General features: G+C 34.9%; 1 protein-coding gene across 5 annotated transcripts in view; it reads left to right on the forward strand.

Annotated features, from left to right (window-relative positions):
* Positions 1–678: 678 nt before the first annotated feature.
* Positions 679–20,318, forward strand: part of ICA1L (islet cell autoantigen 1 like) — a 58,902-nt gene continuing 39,262 nt past the window's right edge. For 4 of the 5 annotated variants that reach the window (XR_012507115.1, XR_012507116.1, XR_012507117.1 and 1 more), the window contains exons 1-3: positions 679–1,033; positions 4,949–5,016; positions 19,618–19,786. Coding sequence is in view for 2 of the 5 variants with exons in the window: in XM_074364160.1 (XP_074220261.1) it covers positions 4,985–5,016; positions 19,618–19,786 (201 nt within the window). In the remaining 3 variants the exon portion in view is untranslated. The remainder of the gene's footprint in view (positions 1,034–4,948; positions 5,017–19,617; positions 19,787–20,318) is intronic. The other variant, XM_074364161.1, reaches the window with a different exon arrangement.

The raw sequence follows: 20,318 nt of genomic DNA on the forward strand, positions 1-20,318 counted from the left end.
GTACTTTGTGATGATATTCTAGAATCTCACCCCATCTTTATGTCTTTCATGACCTTACAGATTTTAGTTATTACCTCAAGGGTATACTTTTCCCCTTTCTAGCCTGTATGTCACAGTTTTAATTAAATCATATTTTGTAGTTTTAGGGAAGGTTTTTTTTAGCACCTTTAGAAAGAAAGCAGTTTGGATCTAAATCATCTTCCACCAGTAACATTTTACTTTTGCCTTATTTCCAATTTTTTTCTGAGGTTTTTAGGCGCAAATTTTACCTCTGACTCGAAGATTCGTTTGTGACAAACTATGGTAATATATACGTGCATTTGAGGTCAGTTACTAACAGCTGTTAACTCAATCCTCTTTAAATCTTTGAAATACGAGTTAAATACAGCAAGTGAACGTTTACCGCGCGCCGCCAATGGTATTGAGAAGCGCCTGAGGATTCAGGAATGACTGAGGCTCAGACGCTTACATCCTCGCAGGGGCGGCTCCTTAGGGTCGGCAGGTGCAGTGGTGCTCGGAGGAGGCAGGGAGGACCCGGGCGAAGGCTCAGAAAAGGAAGTCGAGAATTCCTCCCACTTCCCCAAGCCTTGGAGATTTCCCACTCAGTACCTGATACTGATGTTCTAACCGGTTTGGTGTTTGCCATTTCACTTTATTAAGTAAAGAGGAATTCGGGAAAGGAGGAACACAGAGGGTCCCGGAGTTTCTTTAAGCACGGACAGAGAGCCCGGGCCCCGCGGAGTGAGGCGAGCGCCTGAGGGGAGTGAACGCGGACGCCCGGGCGGCGGCAAACAGGGCATCGCGGCTTCCGCGCGCGCCAGGCCGCGGGGTTTAAATCTCCCGCCTCCCGCAGCCGGAGCCCGACACCTCCACGCTCTGGTGCGGAGGGGCACCGGCTGCGGAAGCGGCCTGGAGGCGGCGCGGCGCTCGCGGGCGGCGGCGGCGGGGAGAACGGGCGCAGGGACCGACCTCTGCGGGACCGAGCGCGACCCGAGGCGGCGGAGGACCGGCGCGTCGGGGATCCGGCGTCGAGGTGAGCGTCTGCGAACTCCCCTCGCCCCCACCCTCCCCGGCGGCGGAAGGGCAGTGCCCTTCGCGTCCGGCCGGGCCCCGGAGGCCAAACCTTTGGTTCCCATGGTGACGCCGCCAGGTGGAAGCGCGGCGGGAGGCGCGGGCCACGCGCGCACGCGGTCTCTCGGGGCCTCGCCGGCCGTCTTGGTTCCCTCAGGGACCCCGGCCCCCGCGGCCTCCCTCCGCAATGAGGTCCTGGTCCGAGCTCCTCCGAGCAGAGCGGATAAAGAGTGGTTTGGGGCTTAACTGGGTCCCAGTGGGACGAAGGGACCTTCCACCCACACCCGCCCAGGCGGAGAACCAGCGCGGGGGCCTGAAGCTTGTTTGGGAGATTTTTCTCGAAGGTGGAGATCGCTTCCATTAGCGGCAGATGTTCACGGCCTTTAGGTGCCTTCCTGCTGACCTTTTTATGTTGTGCTTATTTTCAGTCATTGTTTTGTAATGGGAATGCCTGTCTTCTTTAGAAACTAAATGGCTAGTGATGGGCAAGAGAAACAAGTAAATGTGCGGTTTAAGACAAACTGCGGAAGCCACGAGCTCCCGAGGGGTTCCGCGCTCACATCTTGCAGCCTGAGGCCATTATCCCAGCCCCACGCTCCTCTCCGGCTCCTGGAAACTCGGATCATCTGGTCACATGCCCACAAGCTGTGAGCGGTCAGATGCCTGATGCTGTGAGAAAAATGGAGAGGGGGAAAAAATCCATCCTGGCAACTAACCCGCGATGCTGTGGATTAGCCAGTAGAGGGGGTCGGATTGTTTTTCATGTAATAGATGATCCTGATGCACAGATCATCTTAAACGCTGTCGTAAGCTGTGAGTCACTGTGAAATAGTTTATTGGGCAAATAACGTTTATCCATGGTTTGGGGCTTTCTCAAAGTATTTATGTATTGATTTATTTGGTTCTGACTCAAGCAACATACGGTAAGGCGATATTAGCTAATCATCTCACATCAATATTTATGGAGTAGCCACAGGTGCTTCATCCTTTAATAGGAGTTAATTATACATTTATTGGCCAAATAAACATACAGTGGTATGTATATATTTAAATATGACCAAATTTTTAATCGTTTTTTATTCTTTGTGCCTAATATACACAGTATTCTTTGAAATTTCTGTATTTATTTAATAGTGCAAAGTGATTGTATATCTTGACGTTGAAACACTTATGTGCAAGACATTGTTCTAATTATCAGTAACTATAATTGCCAGACAAATCATTACAACGTTAGAGTTCGGTGGTTGCTGAGAGATCAGCTAGTCTGAAGTGCAAAAACTGCAAACATGAGATTAATGGAAAAACTAGGATGCCACACTTTTAGGAATATTTATTATAAAACACTAAAAATTTATACCAGTGACTGAACTAAGACCAAATATCAAGATATTAAATAACAGATATACAACAGTATTGTTTTGTTCTATACTGTCAAACTTTGTGATTTCATTGTGTGGTACATACTGTATTTAAATTTTTTTCTTTAATAGTTTATGTTTCTCAGTACTCACTGTGCCTCCTTTAAAATTTTATATTTTAATAACAGAAGGAGTGTGTGAAAGACTTTTCAGTCTGTAACTGGAAAGATTTCCTCATGTGAACTGGCTTTTGATATTTAATATCCTTATTTCCCTTTTCCATTGTGTTTTTTTTTTATTCCTCCCTTAGGTTTTTCTTAAGTCAAACTTTTCAAACTTCTGCTTGCATCTAATACTCACCTGTGTAAATTATTATTATTATTAGTTTGCCATTGTTGACTCACTTGCGAATAATCATTTAGGTTTAAAAAAAATGTGTGTGGATTTAGTTTCAATTAAAAAACAAAACAAAACCCAAAGACTAAAGTACCACACTATATATATGTTTACAACAGCCAACATTAACAACTGTTAACATTGTGTCATATAGTTCTTTCAAGTATTTTTAAAATAAAGAAATAAAACATTTCCAATAAAGCCAAAGTTATTTTTCTACCATACCCATTCTCTTCTTGCCTACCCTGTATTGCTCATTTATATTTTTATTTATTTATTTCTTGATCAGTCTTGCTAGAAGCATTATCATTTTTAGTAATTTTTTCAAATGAGCCAACTGTTGATTTTCTCTATTTGCTTGTTTTCTATTTCACAGATTTCTTCCCCTATCCTTATTATTTTGTTTCTTCCACTTTGGGTTTAATTTGCTCTTCTTGTTCTAACTTCTTAAAGTGGAAGCATAAATTATTGACTTTATACCTTTTTTCATTTGATATAGGTATTTAAAGCTATGTTTTCTTCTAAGCATGCTTCAGTTGCATCCCACAAATTTGGATGTTTCCATTATCATTCAGTTAAAAATATTTTAACATTTCTCTGCAATTTCTTTGGTCCATTATTTATTTAGATGTGTTATTTTATTTCCAAATATTTGGGAACTTTTTAGATAGATCGTTGCTATTGATTTCTAAATTAGTGATGTTGGGTTTGGAGAACATACTCTGTATTATTTAAAAACCTGTAAATTTATTGAATTTTTGGTTTGTTTTGGGGGTTTTTTTCTGCCTAGCCTAGGGTCTATCTTGGTGAATGTTCCAGTTACCCTTGGAGGAAAAATGTGTATTTGGCTGTTGGTGGTGGAACAATCTATAAATATCAGTTAATTAAGTTGGTTGAGGGTGTTGCTTAAACCTTTAAAATCTTTACATTTTTTATTCCTTATTCTGTTAGTTACTCTGGGTGGAGTGTTGAATCTGTAATTGTGATTGTCGATTTGTCTATTTCCACTTAAGTTATGTTAATTTTTTCCCTTGTATTTTGTGGCTTTGTTATTAGTCACATGCACATTTAAGATTACTCCTTTTGATAAATTGACCCTTTTGTTATTATGAAATGTTCATCTTACCTCTGAAAATACTTTTTACTTAGAAGCCTGTTTTGTCTGACTTTACTATAAGCTTAATGTTTCCCTCAGATCTTTTTCTATCCATTTCCTTTTAACTCATCTGTACGTTTATGTTTAAAGTGTTTTTTTTATAAACTACATATAGTTGGGTTGTACTATTTGTTTATCTAGTCTTACAACCTGTGCCTTTTAACAGTGTTGTATTTTCCATTCATGTGTTTGTAATTGCTTTCTGAGTTTAGATTAAGCATGTTGGTTTTCTTTTTCTATTTTCCTGTTTTCTCTTTGGTCCTCTTTGGTGTTCTTTTTTTTTTTTTCTAATTTCCAACTTAATCTTTGGTCCTCTTTCTTGCCTTCTTTTTGGTAAGTTGGGTTTTTAAAAATATATTCTACTTCTGTCTTGATTTTTTAGTTTTGCCTCTTCCTATTCTTTGTTTATTGTTGTGCTAAAGACTACATTATGCATCTTGAACTTGTAACAGCCTATTTTCAAATGTATTCTAGTACTTCATGAACAATGTAAGAGTGTAAATTACAATTTATACTTCTAGTTACCATCTTTTTTTTTAGGCTGTTGTATATTTTACTTCTACATATGCTTTATATTTTTATTATTTTTAATTTAAAAATCAATAATCTTTTAGGGAAATCTAAAGATGTATGTGTGTATGTAATTGTTGAAAATGTTTGTATTTATCAATATATTTTTACCCATTTTGATTTCTCTCTTGCTTTCTGTAGAACTGAGTTTCTCTATGCTATCTATATGCTACCATTTCCCTTCACCCTAAATAATGTTTAGAATTTTATGTAGTGCAGGTCTTGTTGGGATAAATTCCTTCAGCTTTTATCTGTCTGAAATTTCATTTTTGGTTTCATTTTTGAAGGATATTTTTATTGGATATAGAATTCTTGGCCAACTTTTTTCAGAACTGAAAAGATGTAGTTTTCTTGTATTTTTCTCTCTCTTTTTTTTTTTTTTTTTTTTGTCAAACAGCTTCCGTCCTCTTCTTCTCCTGCTGTTCTGCCAAAGATGAAAGGAGCCATAAGTCTCTTCAGTCCTAGGTAGGACTATTCACTTTCTGGATTTTGGTTCATTAGCTTTTCTACATCTTCAACTCTCTAATGGGCTTTAAGAAAACACATAATTTTGTAAGTTATCTAGTTTATTCTCCTTGTTAGGATGGGCATGATATTCTCTTGGAACTTTCTAAAGTAGAAGTGGAAAAGCAGTAAAATACTGATTTAATTAATATTGCTTTAAAATCTCTTTATTCTTCTTTTCCATATTCTTTTCTGATTATGTTTACATTTTGTTTTCCCAATGAACTTTTGACTCAATTTGTCTTTTTAAAAAGAATTGCAAACAACCTCTTGATAATGACTGAGTAACACTAAAAATGTATAGATTAATTTGGAGACAAATGACTTCTTTACTTTACTGAGTCTTCCTATCCGAAAACAAGATGTGTCTCTTCTTTTTAAAGTTGTCTTTATATTTTAGTAGTACTTTCAGTTTTCTTCATGTACATTGGCTACTAGCTTGCTAATTCTGTTTCTCTACAGCCATGCCTTGCCTCTTGGCAGGGAAAATAAAAATATCCTGGCTACTGTAAGTTTTAGGGAGCCCAATACACAATACCTCTGGCCTTTTTTGTTCCCTCTTGAGATTGAAACCAAAGGACGTAGGCAGATGGAGATAAAATACTAGCTTTATTTTTGAGAGAATTGTTAGAGGATATGTGTGGCATCAGTGGTCTTTTAATACTTCTGTCCCCCAGCCAGACTGGGAATAATCCACTCAAGGGAACATTTGGGTCTTCATAATAGACACAATTACCAAAGACTTTTGCCTGATTAGGTCACAAGTGGTGAATAAGAGGTTAAAAGAAGATTACATTTACTGATTTTACGACTTCTGGTAAATTAGCTCTACTCAGTCAAGAAATGGGGAGCAGTCAGGTTTCTTGCTCTAGGGGAAAAAGGACAAGCGGCTGAGGATATTTATGGACAATTTCTCCTCATGGAAACTAGAAGAACTGAAAAGAAGCATACGTCACCTAAACCTAATGATCTCTTTCAGCAGTGCTCTCTGCTAGCCTGTGAGACAGGGAAATAGGCACAAGGTAAATGTCGCTTCTTCTTTAAGTCTGGCTGCTATACCTTTAAGGACCCATGTTTTCATATTAGTAATTGATAATTGGAATTGCTCTTCAGGACCCACTCAGTTTGCCAGAACCAAATCTGAATCTGCTTTAGGTTAGAGGAGATGCTTGTCAGATTTGGACGTCCTCTTTAATTGAATATGGTGCAAACTTCGTTGTATCTGACATTTATTCATTGGTATCAGTGCTATGAGATATGGCAGTTTTTTTCCCATTGGAGACCTGCTTTAATGAATACAGGGATTAATTTTATTTAATTTTTTATTGTGATATAGGTGATGTACATTATGTAAGTTATAGATGTAAATTCATAATTTTTAAAGGTTATATTCCATTTATAGTTATAAAATACTGGCTATACCTCATGTTGGACAGTATATCCTTGCAGCTTATTTATATTTTATGTAGTAGTTTGTACCTCTTAATCCCCTACATCTATTTTGCCCCTACCCCTTTCCTCTCCCACTTGCAACCACTAATTTGTTCTCTATATCTGTGAGTTTATTTTCTGCTATATTCACTACTTTGTTTTATTTTCTAGGCGCCACATACAATTAATACCATACAGTATTTTTCTTTCTCTGTCTGACTTATTTCACTTAGCATAATACCCTTTAGGTCCATCCTTGTTGTTGCAAATGGCAAAAATTAATACTTTTTTATGGCTGAGTAGTATTCCATTGAATATATATACCATATCTTCTTTATCCACTTGTCTTTTGTTGGGTACTTAGGATGCTTCCATATCTTGGCAATTATAAATAATGCTGCTAGGAACTTTGTGGTGCATATATCTTTTCGAATTAGTGTTTTCATTTTTTTATTCAGATATATACTCAGGAGTGCAATTGCTGGGTCATATGATAGTTCTATTTTTAGTTTTTTGAGAAACTGCTGTAATGTTTTCCACAGTGGCTGCACCAAGTTACATTCCCACCAACAGTGCACAAGAGTTCCCCTTTTCTTCACTTCCTCTCCAACATTTGTTATTCATGGGGTTTTTTGCTGATAGCCATTCTGACAGGTGTAGGGTGATATTATGGTTTTAATTTGCATTTCTCTGATAATTAATGATATTGAGCATCTTTTCATGAGCCTGTTGGCAATCATATCTTCTTTGGGAAAATGTCTATTCAAGTTTTCTGCCCATTTTTTAAAGTAAAAGAAATATAAGCAAAAATAAACAAATAGAGGGGAGGGTATAGCTCAAGTGATAGAGTGCATGCACTACCATGCACTGTGTCCTGGGTTCAATCCCCGGTAGCTCCTCTAAAAATAAATAAATGAATAAACCTAATAACATCTTCCCTCAAAAAAAATTTTTTTTTAAAAATGGAACCTAATTAGACTTAAAAGCTTTTGCACAGCAAAAGGAGCCATCTACAAAATGAAAAGACAACTTACTGAATGAGAGAAAATATTTGCTAATGATGTGACTGATAAAGGGGTTAATATTCAAAGTATATAAACAGCTCATACAACTCAACAAAAAAACAAACAACCCAATTGAGATGTGGCAATTTTGCAAGAGTTTCCTTCTCTGATTTTGGTCATATTTTGATCAGGGAAAGGAATTATGCAAACATACATCCATTCCCTCATCTTTCCTAGAAGCTGTTAACCTTTTAAATCATTGCTCATCTAACAGATGAACATATTTTTCTTTCATTTGTGCTTTAATTACAAAAAAATTAAATAATATTTTGTGTATTCATTGGACTTTTGAAGTTCTCTTAAGAATTGCCTGTTCTTGTTTCATTTTTATTTTTTAATTGGTGAGTTTGCCTTTTCACTAGTAAGTTTTGAGTTCTCTAGTTTAAAAATATTAACCTTTTCTTACTTATTCTTAATTTACCGAGTTATATCTTTTCAAAATTTGCTTATGGTCCATTTTGTTATATAAATTAGAAATTTTTATAATGTTCTACATGATTTCTGTGCCTGGTTCTGCCTTAGAAAGTTTTCTGACACCAAAAAACTTACAAAACATTCATCTGTATTTTCACATGGTATTATTATAAAATTTTAACATTTAAAATTTGAACCATTCTTACATGACTCAGAATCAAACTCTTTTTGCAGATGATTAATTGTCCCAACAATATTCATTGAATAATATATTCTTCCCTACTGATTTGAAATGCTACATTCATTGTAGTGGGCTGAATGTGTTCCCCAAAGATAACAGGTCTTAATTCTTTGAATCCATCTGTGTTATCTCATACGGTAAAATTTTGCAGCTGTGATTAAGGATCTTGAGATGAGATTATTCTGGATACCTGGGAGGGTCCTAAATGCCGTCAAAAATGTACTCATTTTTGAGAGAGAGAGAGAGAGAGGGAGATAAAACACATACACAGAGGAGAAGGTGACGTGAAGATAGAGATTGGAGTTATGTTGCCATTAGCCAAGGACTGCCAGCCGCTGTGAGAAGCTGGAAGAGGGAAGAAGGTATTCTTCCCTGGAGCCTCCCAGAGGGAGTACAGCCCTGCTGATACCTTGACTTCAGACTTCTGACCTCCAGAACTGTGAGATAATACATTTCTATTGTCTTAAGCCAACAATTTGTGGTCATTTGTTACAGGAGCCATAGGAAATTAATACAGTGATCATGTACTACATTCTTTTCTATTTTTTGGTCTCCTTGTAGATTTTGTTTGTTTATTCCACTACTGTATGGTTCTGGTACCAGTACAAGTGTGTCTTAATTAGTAAGCTTCATATTCAGGCTTATTTTTCAAAATAATTGTTATTTTGTTAAAGTTTTACATGTACGTGACTTTTAAAAGTCAAATATTAACGGACCATAATGTATAAAAGCAGTCCTCACATTACTACCCCAGTTCCAATCTCCAGTGTCACCTAGCTTCAACACTTCTGTTTCCTCTGGTTTTTCTAAATCACATGTTCATATGCTACTTTTTGATTTAATAATTTAAAGCATTATCTACCTACTTTCTATGGTAGATGAGGACTTAGCTATCCTTTACTGCCACATTCCCCTCTTGTCCTCCCCCATTATAGCTATATTGACAGTTTTACTATTTTCTTCCCAATTTGGATTTCTTTTTTTCTTCTCTGATTGCTGTTGCTAGGCTTCCAGTACTATTTTGGATAAAAGTGGCAAAGTGGGCATCCTTGTATTATTCCTCATCTTTAGAGGAAATGCTCTCAGCTTTACAGGCCCAGGAAAAGATGCTCAGCATCACTAATTGTCAGGGAAATACAAATCAAAACCACAGTGAGATATCACCACATACCTGTTAGATTGGCTATTATGAAAAAGAAAACGATAAATATTGGTGAGGATGTGGAAAAAAGGGAACCTTTCAGCACTATTTGTAGGAATGTAAATTAGTGCAGCCGCTATGGAAAACAGTTTGGAGATTCCTCAAAAAATTAAAAATAGTACTACCATATAATTCAGCAATTCTACTCTTGGGTATTTATCTAAAGAAAACAAAAACACTGATACCAAAAAATAGATGCACCTCTGTATTCATTGCGGCATTATTTACAATAACCAAGAAATGGAAACAATCTAAGTGCCCGTCAATAGATGTATGGATAAAGAAGATATGGTGTGGGCATGTGTGTGTGTATATGTATGTGTATATGTATATATGTGTGTGTGTGTGTGTGTATATATATATATAAAATTTTACTCAGCCATGAACAAGAATGAAACCTTGCCATTTACAAGCATAACAAAACAAACTGAGACACAGATACAGAGAAGAAACATGTGGTTGCCAGAGAGGAGATGGGTGGGGAGAGGAGAGATTAAGAGAAGAGGGAGATTAAGAGGTACAAATTTGCAGTCACAAAGTAAATGAGTCACAGGTATGAAATGTATCGTGTGGGGAATATAGTCAATAATTATGTAATATCTTTGTATGGTGACAGATGGTAACTAGGCTTATTGTGGTGATCATTTTGAATGAATAGAATTATTGAATCACTATATACATAATAGGAACTAACAGTGTTATAGGTCAGTTACGCTTCAAAAACAAACAAACTCTTAGAAAAAAGAGATCAGATTTGGTTATCAGGGTGGGAGGAAAGGAACTGGATAAAGGCAATCAAAAGGTGCAAACTTCTAGATATAAGATAAATAAGTACTGGTGATGCAATATAATTAACACTGGTGTATGTTGTATATGAAACTTGTTAAGAAAGTAAATCGTAAAGAGTTCTCATCATGAGGAAAAATTTTTCTTCTGTTTCTTTGGTTTATATCTATATGAGATGATGGATGTTCACTAAACTTAAAGTAGTAATCATTTCATTATGTATGTAAGTCAAATCATTATACTGTACACCTTAAACTTGTACAGTGCTGTATGTTAGTTATATCTCAATAAAACTGGGAGAAAAAAACCAACAACATAGTTGGTTTAATGCCTTATAACCATTCCTCCTTTTTTGAATATTCTTTCCCTTCATTTTTATTGGAGTTAATACTGCTTTTTTTTTAAACCTGATTTTCTGAATACATTGATCTCTTTTTTCCAATTGTACTACCATTTCTGCTGTATGACTGTAATACGATCAAACATATCAGATATGTTTCCTAGAGATCTCCTTTCCAAAGTCCTTTAAGTTTGAGCTGCTTAAATTTGAGCTGCTTGTTCTGTGTAGCTGTCATCTTGGGCCTTCCCTTCATTGCTTTTCCGGGCTGGATTCAGGTCTTCTACCTTGCATTGCTCTTTTAGAGAAATCTGCTCTTACTCTGACTCCCAGTGCTTTGTATGTGATCTGCTTTTCTCTTTAAAGCTTTCTTCTTATCTCTAGTTTTCTGAAGTTCACAATGATGTATTTTGGAGCAAATCTCTTTTTGTGTGGAGACTGGTTTCCTTCAATTATAGAATATTTTCTTCAATTATTTCTTCCCTTAGGCAGTCTTTCAATACTCTTTAGTCAAATATTGGACTTCCTGGACTGACTCTAATTTTCTTACCTTTCTTACGGTTCTACTTTCTGAGAGATTTCTTTTATTTTTCAACCCTTTCATTAATGTTTAAAAAATTTCAGCTATTATACTTTTTCTCCAAGGAGTCTTTCTCATTCTTTTATTTTTCCTTTATGAGGGATAGTCTGCTCTTTTTTTGTGGGAGCAGTAGTATCTTTACTTACTTCTCTAAGATAATATCTTATAGTATCTGAGGGATATTAGTTAGAGGGTTATGTTTTGTTTTCTTTTCTTTCTTATATTGTCTTTGTTTCCTTTCAGATGTTTTCCGTTGTTGTTGTTGTTGTTGTTGTTGTTTTAGGTCAGAGGCCTTTCTAGAATGGAGAGTTTCTTCAGATATCTGGCTATCTTTGGCTCTCTCTATATAAGACCATTACAAAGCTAATTGAAAGCTTGATATGTAGGAGTGAGCTTATCAACTGGTGAGTTTTTTCTTCAGTGAATAGGCAAAGATCCATCCTTTTAGGATGGACATCCAAATGAAATACTCCTTTTCTCTGGAGCTTTTAATTTTTCTCAGAAGAAAGAATGTTCCAGTCTTTTCTGAAGAGTAGAGATGTGTGTGCTTTGCTACTGGTGAGCACTGAAGGGGAAAAGAGCTTGACGTTCAATGATTCAGTATGTAAACTTTCAGTTAATTATTTTGTTTTCAGGCCGAACCCTCTGCTGTGTTAGTTTGCCCAAGATCAGAGCTTTCCATATTCAATTTCTTCAACTTCCATTAAGTGACATCAATTAAGGGGGAAGAAGAGGGTTTAGAGTCTCAGCCTGCTGTATACAGACTTCTGTGATTCCTCCTTTGACTTCTTTAAAAACAAAAAAAACCACTTTGGTTTTTTTACTTTTTTGGGTGGGGGGTTGGTAACTAGGGTTTATTTATTCATTTTAACAGAGGTACTGGAGATCAAACCTAGGGCCTCATGCATGCCAAGCACATACTCTGCAGGTGAACCATACCCTCCCTTCTCCTTTAACTTCTAAATGGTGAGTCTTTTTTTTTTTTTTTTTAACATTTTTTTATTGAGTTATAGTCATTTTACAATGTTGTGTCAAATTCCAGTGTAGAGCACAATTTTTCAGTTATCCATGAACATACATATATTCATTGTCACAGTTTTTTTTAGCTGTGAGCTACCACAAGATCTTGTTGTATTTCCCTGTGCTATACAGTATAATCTTGTTAATCTATTCTACATTTTGAAATCCCAGTCTGTCCCTTCCACCCCCTACCCCCCTTGGCAACCACAAGTTTGTATTCTATGTCTATGAGTCTGTGTCTGTTTTGTATTTATGTTTTTTCTTTTTCTTTTTTTTTTTTTTTCAGATTCCACATATGAGCGATCTCATATGGTATTTTTCTTTCTTTTTCTGGCTTACTTCACTTAGAATGACATTCTCCAGGAACATCCATGTTGCTTCAAATGGCGTTATGTTGTCCGTTTTTATGGCTGAATAGTATTCCATTGTATAAATATACCACATCTTCTTTATCCAGTCATCTGTTGATGGACATTTAGGCTGTCTCCATGTCTTGGCTATTGTAAATAGTGCTGCTATGAACACTGGGGTGCAGGTGTCTTTTTGAAGTAGGGTTCCTTCTGGATATATGCCCAGGAGCGGGATTCCTGGGTCATATGGTAAGTCTATTCCTAGTCTTTTGAGGAATCTCCATACTGTTTTCCACAGTGGCTGCAACAAACTGCATTCCCTAAATGGTGAGTCTTTGAGATGTTTGGCAAGGTAATTGACTCACTTCTCATTACCTTTCCTCTGTTAGTTGCTTAGGTTACTACTTTCTCTGCTGTCTTCCAAAATGTTATTGAAGTCTCTCATCAGCTGTTGACACTGCTTATTCTATCTATAGTTATAAGTTAATAGATCCTTTTTTGTTTTATACTTTTACATTATTTGAGTGGGTTTGGGAGGGGAACGCAGATAAGTGTGTGTGGTCAATCTGCAGTTTTGGCACTGCACCCTTGTAATATATTTTAATAACTGAAAGGGCAAGTTCTTTCTCTTTCAGTTTATTTCACTAAAATTATTGTGTCAGTCAAATAAAAAACATCTAGGGTTTTAAAAATTTACATCCTATACATTCTTGTTTATTTAAAGGCTATGTGTAGTAATTAAAGTAATGTATTATACTTAGATACAACTTTATATTTTTAAAAGCAGTTTTGTATGTGTTACCTCATTTAATCTTCATGAGAGGCTCTGCACTTGGGAACATTGGTCACAGCATACGATTGGGAGAGGTGTTGGCCTGAAATTTGCAATAAAGTTGGAAATATAATTCTAGAGTTTCATAAATAGTTAGCTTTAATATCATTTTAACATAAGATCCTAGTGTTTCATGCTTTAAACAATCAAAAACATTTGAAATACAGTTTTCAGGCATTCTTTCAAAAAGATAAAATATTTTCTTCTCTAATTCATTTCCTCATCTCTAATATATTGTTTATATTTTGAATGGTCTTACTGATTGTTATTGACATTTTTCACCTTATTTTCTAGTAACCCAATGAATAATTAATTAATGAAGTTAAGTATAGTTAGTTTACAATATTGTATTAGTTTCAGGTGTCCAGCAAAGTGATTCAGTATTTTTGTAGATTATATCCCATTATAGGTTATTACAAAATAATGGGTATAATTCCCTGTGCTATACAATAAATCCCTGTTGCTTACTTATTTTATATGTAATAGTTTGTATCTGTTAATCCCATACCCCTAATTTGTTCCTCATACCCTCTTCTCTCCCCTTTGCTAACCACAAGTTTGTTTACATTTGTGGGTTTTTTTTAAGATTCCTCATATAAGTGATATCATATAGTATTTGTCTTACTCTGCCTGACTTATTTCATTTAGTGTAATATTTTCTAGGTCCATTCATGTTGCTGCAAATGACAATATTACATTATTTATGACTAAGTAATATTCCATTGTATATATATATATACCATATCTTCTTTAGTCAGCTGTCTATTGATGGGCACTAGATTGCTTCCATGTCTTGGCTATTGTAAATAATGCTGCTGTGAACATTGGTGTTTGTATGTCTTTTCAGATTAATGTTTTTTCTGGATATACACTCAAGAGTGGGGATTATGGCATTGTATGGTAGTTTCACTTTTAGCTTTTTAAGGAACCTCCATATACTGTTTTCCATAGAGGTTGCACAAATTTACATTCCCACCAACAGTGTACAAGGGTTCCCTTTTCTCCACATCCTTTCTAACATTTGTTATTTGTAGGCTTTTTGACAATAGCCATTCTAACACGTATGAAATGATACCTCATTGTAGTTTTGATTTACATTTCTCTAATAATTAGTGATGTTGAGCATCTGTTCATGTGTCTTTAGCCATCTGTTCATCTTCTTTGGAAGAGTGTCTATTCAAGTCTTCTGCACATTTTTTATTGGAATTTTTGGATTTTTGATATTGAGTTGTATGAGCTGTTTGTATATTTTGGATATTAACCCCTTATCAGTCACATTATTTGCAAATATTTTCTCCCATTCCATAGGTTGTATTTTTTTGTTGTAGATGGTTTTTTTCTGTGCAAAAGTTTAATTTTAATTATGTAATTATCTATTTTAAATGCTACTCATATGTTCTTTATGAAATGACTAACGTGGTATAAGTAAACTTTGTCTCTGTAGTAAATTCTTAGTCTATCAGTCGGAAAAGTAGATAACAATCCTGAATCATATCATTTTGAGGGGAAAAGATCTAATTTGTTTTTCTGTGTAGTTTCTTCTTTATAGAGTAAGGTTATGCTGACTACGGAAAATATAGACTAGTTATAAAAAATAAATTTTATTGTACCTAGAAATTCAAATGTAGTTTGCAATATTAGAGTTTTCAGTTTTGTTAATGACCTATTTCTGTTTTCATTCTTACAAGCAACATCCTTTTTATGTACCTAACTACTTTTTGGAAACCTATAGGTTTTTAGAAGCCAGTTGCCTGAAAATTAGGAAACTAATATTGTATGTTTTAGATAACTCACTATAAGATAGGAGATAACCTTAATCACGCTTTTCCCCACCTTCAAAATGCAAAAGAGCATTCATTGCTTTTGAAGTCAAAAGACTAGGTTGTGTGCTGTGTATCAGGTTGGTCTTAATGTATGTGTATCCTTGAGAAATTTCCCTTAATTTAACAGTGCCTCAGTGATCTCCTTTATAAAACTAGAATAATAAAATCTGCTGTTTCTAGCTTTCAAAGTTATCAAGATCAAAGGAGATAAAATTTATGAAAATGTTTTTAAAACTATCAAAGCCTCTACAAGTATAGTGATTATTATTTTAGTAAGTAGTAGTACCAAGATTATCAGGAACTTGTAAATATCTTAAGCCTCCTCTAAGACTGTACCTTTTATATAATTTTGAATTCTTTTTGAAAAAAGATTACACTTTAGTCCTTTTATAAGTATATTAGGTCAAGATTGTAACCTCTTTGTGGGCAGTTTACCTTCTTAGTATGAATTTTAGGGTGTGTGATTGGCTATAAGCAATTGCCATATTCTTTCTATTTTAGATAAGCACACATCTATATTTAACTTTCTCATTCAGTGTCTTTCTGGCATTAAGATTGCAGTGTCAAGTGTAGTACCCAGAACAAAGCTGGCATTTAATATGTATATGAAACTTATTTCCTTATTGGGATTATTGGAAATGTCAGCTAATTTAGTTCCGCACCAGTTCTGTTGTCTTAGAGTATTTGTAAATTTCAACTGCTCTAGTCCTGTAATGGTTCTAGTATCTGAGTAACCAAACTCATGTTGGCTAAACAACAGTTAAGGTCACCTATCTGAAAGGATTATATTCATAACCTGGATGCAATTCTAGTCTGATGTTAAAGCTGGTACTTTATAAAATATATCCTTTAGGGAAGTTTGAGGGGCAGAGTCTCCATCTGTGACTTAATAGTTTGTCTTTCATATCAGTAGCCCCTAACGATTTCAGTAGGCTTCAGTTTCTCTCCATCTGTTAAAGGTGGCATACAGAAAACCCTGTATCATAATCTACTCACTGATTTGCCAGACTCAGAAACCATTCCAGAATTAATGGACAACTGATGAAAGATTAGTCAGGCAGTGCCTTAAAATTATGTATATGATATATATTATATGTGTGTGTGTGTGTGTGTGTGTGTGTGTATGAATGTATACATACATATGAATAAGGAATAATCATTATCTCAGTACAAAGTAAAGCTTAAAGAGGCTTATGACTCTTCAGACTATACTCTGAAAACTATTGTCTAGATCAGGTGTCTGTAAACTTTTTCTGTGAAAAAACATGATAGTCAATAATTTTGCCTTTGTGGGCCATACAGTCTGCTGGATCTACTCAACTCTGCTGTTGTAGCAAGAAGTCAGCTAAGGACTAATTTGCTGGCAGGCCGTAGTGTTAACCCATCAGTCTAGATCCCTGAAAAAGACTTGAGATGTGACATGGTTTAGGTAGATCATTTGTTCTCAAAGCACTTTCTTCTGAGGTAAGTTTGAATTCCTTTTTTTTAGGTTGAACCATATTAAATTCTTGATTTTGTAGCACAAAAATGGCTTAATGTTGGTCTAATGTTGGCAATTTCATATTAGTCAAAGAAATAAAGCTATTTTACTTATAAAAACTGTTAAATAAGCACACAGTCTGTATTGCTAGTGCCTTGGTGAATGACTTTATGACAAATGAGGGTAAATGATGCTTTAATCCTCTATAGTACTCTTGTTCGGTGATGGAATTAGTAGAAGCTTTCACTCTAACTCCATATAGAATTCATTTTCTCCATGTAATTGTTTTATATTCTCTCAGTGATGGTTAAGATTTTAAAAATTATTTTATTGGTTTCTCATTTTATGGAAGTCTCCATCCTTTTACACCAAAATAGAAATCTATTGAACTCGATAACCTGTAAGTTTCTTTTTAATTTCTTTCAACTTGGGGATTTAAATACCTGTTATATGTAGTACATATTTATCATTAAACTGTTCTTATTATGGTGAATCCATAGCACAATATCAAGAACCTCGCCTAAACTTGCTTCACCTTCCTCAAATCTCCAAATATTACCACCTTTCTGCTTTCTTTCTTAAAGGTCTGTTCTCACTGCTTAACAATCTTTAACTCCCAAATCAACATTTCCAATCTAAAAATTAAAATGCAAATGTATAAAATAATGTGATTCTTAACTGCCAATAATTTCTAAGTGCTTTACATGTATTTTTCTCATTTGATTCTTATAACAATCTATTTACTTCCTCATTCCTATTTTACTGATGAGAAAACTGAAGGTCAGAGAAATTAATGGAACTTGCACAACGTCCCACAGCTGGCAAATAGTAGGGTTATTGTCTTCAAACCTAGACAATCTGACTAGAGACCCAAACTTGAAACAACTTTTGTTACTACTGTTTTAATTGATTGTTAGATATTTCTGTAAACTCAGATGTCCCTTATTTCAAACTCAGAATGTCATTTATCAAATGCATAATGTTCTCACTTAGATAGCTTATTTTCCTAATTGCCCTTATTTTTCAGGGGCAAAACCATTAAATCATTATTAACAAGTTTTATAGATTCTTCCTTCATATCTATTCTTATGCTAATGTCCTTGGTCCAGACTTTAATTATATTTTGTCTGAAATATGGAAAGATAGTTCTGAACTCTGTTTAGTCTTTCTGCTGCTTAGAAACCTTCATTGGCCCCACATTACCTATTAAATACACTTGTAGGTATCTCTGCAATCTGTCATCAATCTACCTTTCTCTTCCTCAGCTTATGTTTGGAATGACATTTTCTTGCTTCACGCGAGAACTGTGTTCTCTTAACTGATTGGGCCTAAGCCTAGGTCAGCTTGGTAGAAGAGATCAGCTGTTTGTCATACAGTTGGACTGACCCTCATGCTGATAACAGTCTGAGGGGAAAACTAATGGAAAGCCATCAAAAGCAACCAAAAGCAGACAGAAATTGGAGGGGAAAAATAAGCTGCGAAGTTTTCCCTCAGAACTGTATCTCAGACAGTACCATGCTTACATCAGACCCAGCCCCTCTCTGTACCAAGATTAAATTCTCTATTTTCTATTCCACCCTACGTCCAACCACGTTACCAGCACAGCACCTAGAGGTTCTGCGGTTAATGATGGCTAATCTGTACTGCCCAGGAATCCAGGAGGGTATCCACAGGAGAATGTCCAGAGAATATCTGGAGGAGTGGCCACCTGTGGGCTTTACATTTTACCTTTGTTCTGTATAATGTTTTATATTTAAACCTAATTTGTCTGATATCAGTATGGCTATCCTTGCTTTAGTTTTGTTTGTACTATATTTACCTGGTATCTCTTAACCCGTAATTCTTTCTCTGTCATTTTGTTTTAGGTGGATCCCAAATAGCGTATAGTAGGATATGGTTTTTTGTTTTTTATGATTTGAGATTCTTTGAATTTAAGAGGAAGTTTGCATTATAATACTAAATAGTATAATTGTTCTTATTCTGTCATCTTAGTTTATACTGTTTGTTATGTTGCCTTACTCCTGTTTTTTAACCTTCTTTTGCTTTTGCTAGTTTTTCTTGCTCTCTTTTTCTGCTCCTTATAATTTAGAAATTAGACATCCTATTTTTATTTGATTAGTAATTACTTCAAAATAAAAAGAAAGTGAACCTCTACTTCTTTACCAACATTAAGAATACATTAGTTATCTGTTGATTCCCCTGGAAGTGATGAATGAGTCACATACTTTAGTATCTCCTTTTGTTCCTACCTCCTGTTTATTGGAATAATTTGGGCTTTTAAAACTGTTATTATTACTTCTTTTTTTTCACATCTCCTTAAGTAACACTTTTCATATTTGCATTTCCCATATATAGCCATGTTAACTGTGTTAAGAACAATTACTTAGACATTAATTTTTAAGTTTACAAAAGGTTACAATTTCCATCTCTGTTTCTTTTATAACGTATCTCCCCTACACTTAAGATCTTTATTTTTGTTTATTAATTGGATATTAAAGTATTTCTTTGAGTAATTTTTAAAGAAGAGTATATATTTGAATCTTTGCATATCTGAGGATTTTTATTAAATGTGTATTCTTCTGACATAGCAATTAATCCATAGGAAGTTTTCCCAAGGAAATGTTAGTAGTTTGCAAAGAAGTGTGTCCAAGTTCATTTTTCAATATTATTTACAAAAGCAAAAATTGGAAACTAATAAATGTCCACAAATAGAGATTGGTCAAATAGAAATATTTCTAGCCATTACTGCAAAATCATAGCAGTTTTCTAACACCTTTGTTATAAATAAAATTAATATATGTATCATTAATATTTTTGCCTTTTACTTGTATATGTTATAATTAAAATATAAATTTAGACCATACAAAGAAAATATTAGCATGTTTAGCTGTTAACATAAATATTCTATTTAGTATCTTTTTAATTAGATTAAATATTGGCTAAATAGATACTTATTATTGAAAAGATTTTTTAAGAAATTTAATTTTAGTCTATTCCCTGTAGTCATTCCATGGATTCCTTTGGGCAGCCCAGACCAGAAGATAACCAGTCAGTAGTCAGCAGAATGCAAAAGAAATACTGGAAAACTAAACAGGTCTTTATCAAAGCAACAGGAAAAAAGGAGGATGAGCACGTGGTGGCATCTGATGCTGAGCTGGATGCTAAACTTGAGGTAAATTACAGGATTCTGTGCATTTCATATAACTTGTTATTATTTGGGACTACTGGGGGGAAAATGACAAGCTTTCACATTGAAGAATTTACCGGGATAAATGCAAGCTTCATAATAGAATAATTGTATCCACCTGTCAATCAGATCGTCTGGATAAGAGTTCTCACAAATTGAGAACTGGCAGAACTTGTGTTCTTAAATTAGATAAATCATGAATTAGGTAATGTCTCTGGCACAAGTATTGTAGTTTTTAAGCTAAATGTTAATGAATTGATTATATTCCTTCTTAAAAAAAAAGAAAAAAGAGGACACTAATGAACTCATCTACAAAACAGGAACACACTCGCAGACATAGTAAACAATCTTATGGTTACTTGGGGAAAGGGAGTGAGAAGGGATAAATTTGGGAGTTTGAAATTTGCAAATGTTAGCCACTATATACAAAAATAGATAAAAGAAAAACAAATTTCTTCTGTATAGCACAGGGAACTATATTCAATATCTTATAATAAACTTTAATGAAAAAGAATAT

Source organism: Camelus bactrianus, chromosome 5 (assembly GCF_048773025.1).
Source record: "Camelus bactrianus isolate YW-2024 breed Bactrian camel chromosome 5, ASM4877302v1, whole genome shotgun sequence".
NCBI classification, from domain to species: Eukaryota; Metazoa; Chordata; class Mammalia; order Artiodactyla; family Camelidae; genus Camelus; species Camelus bactrianus.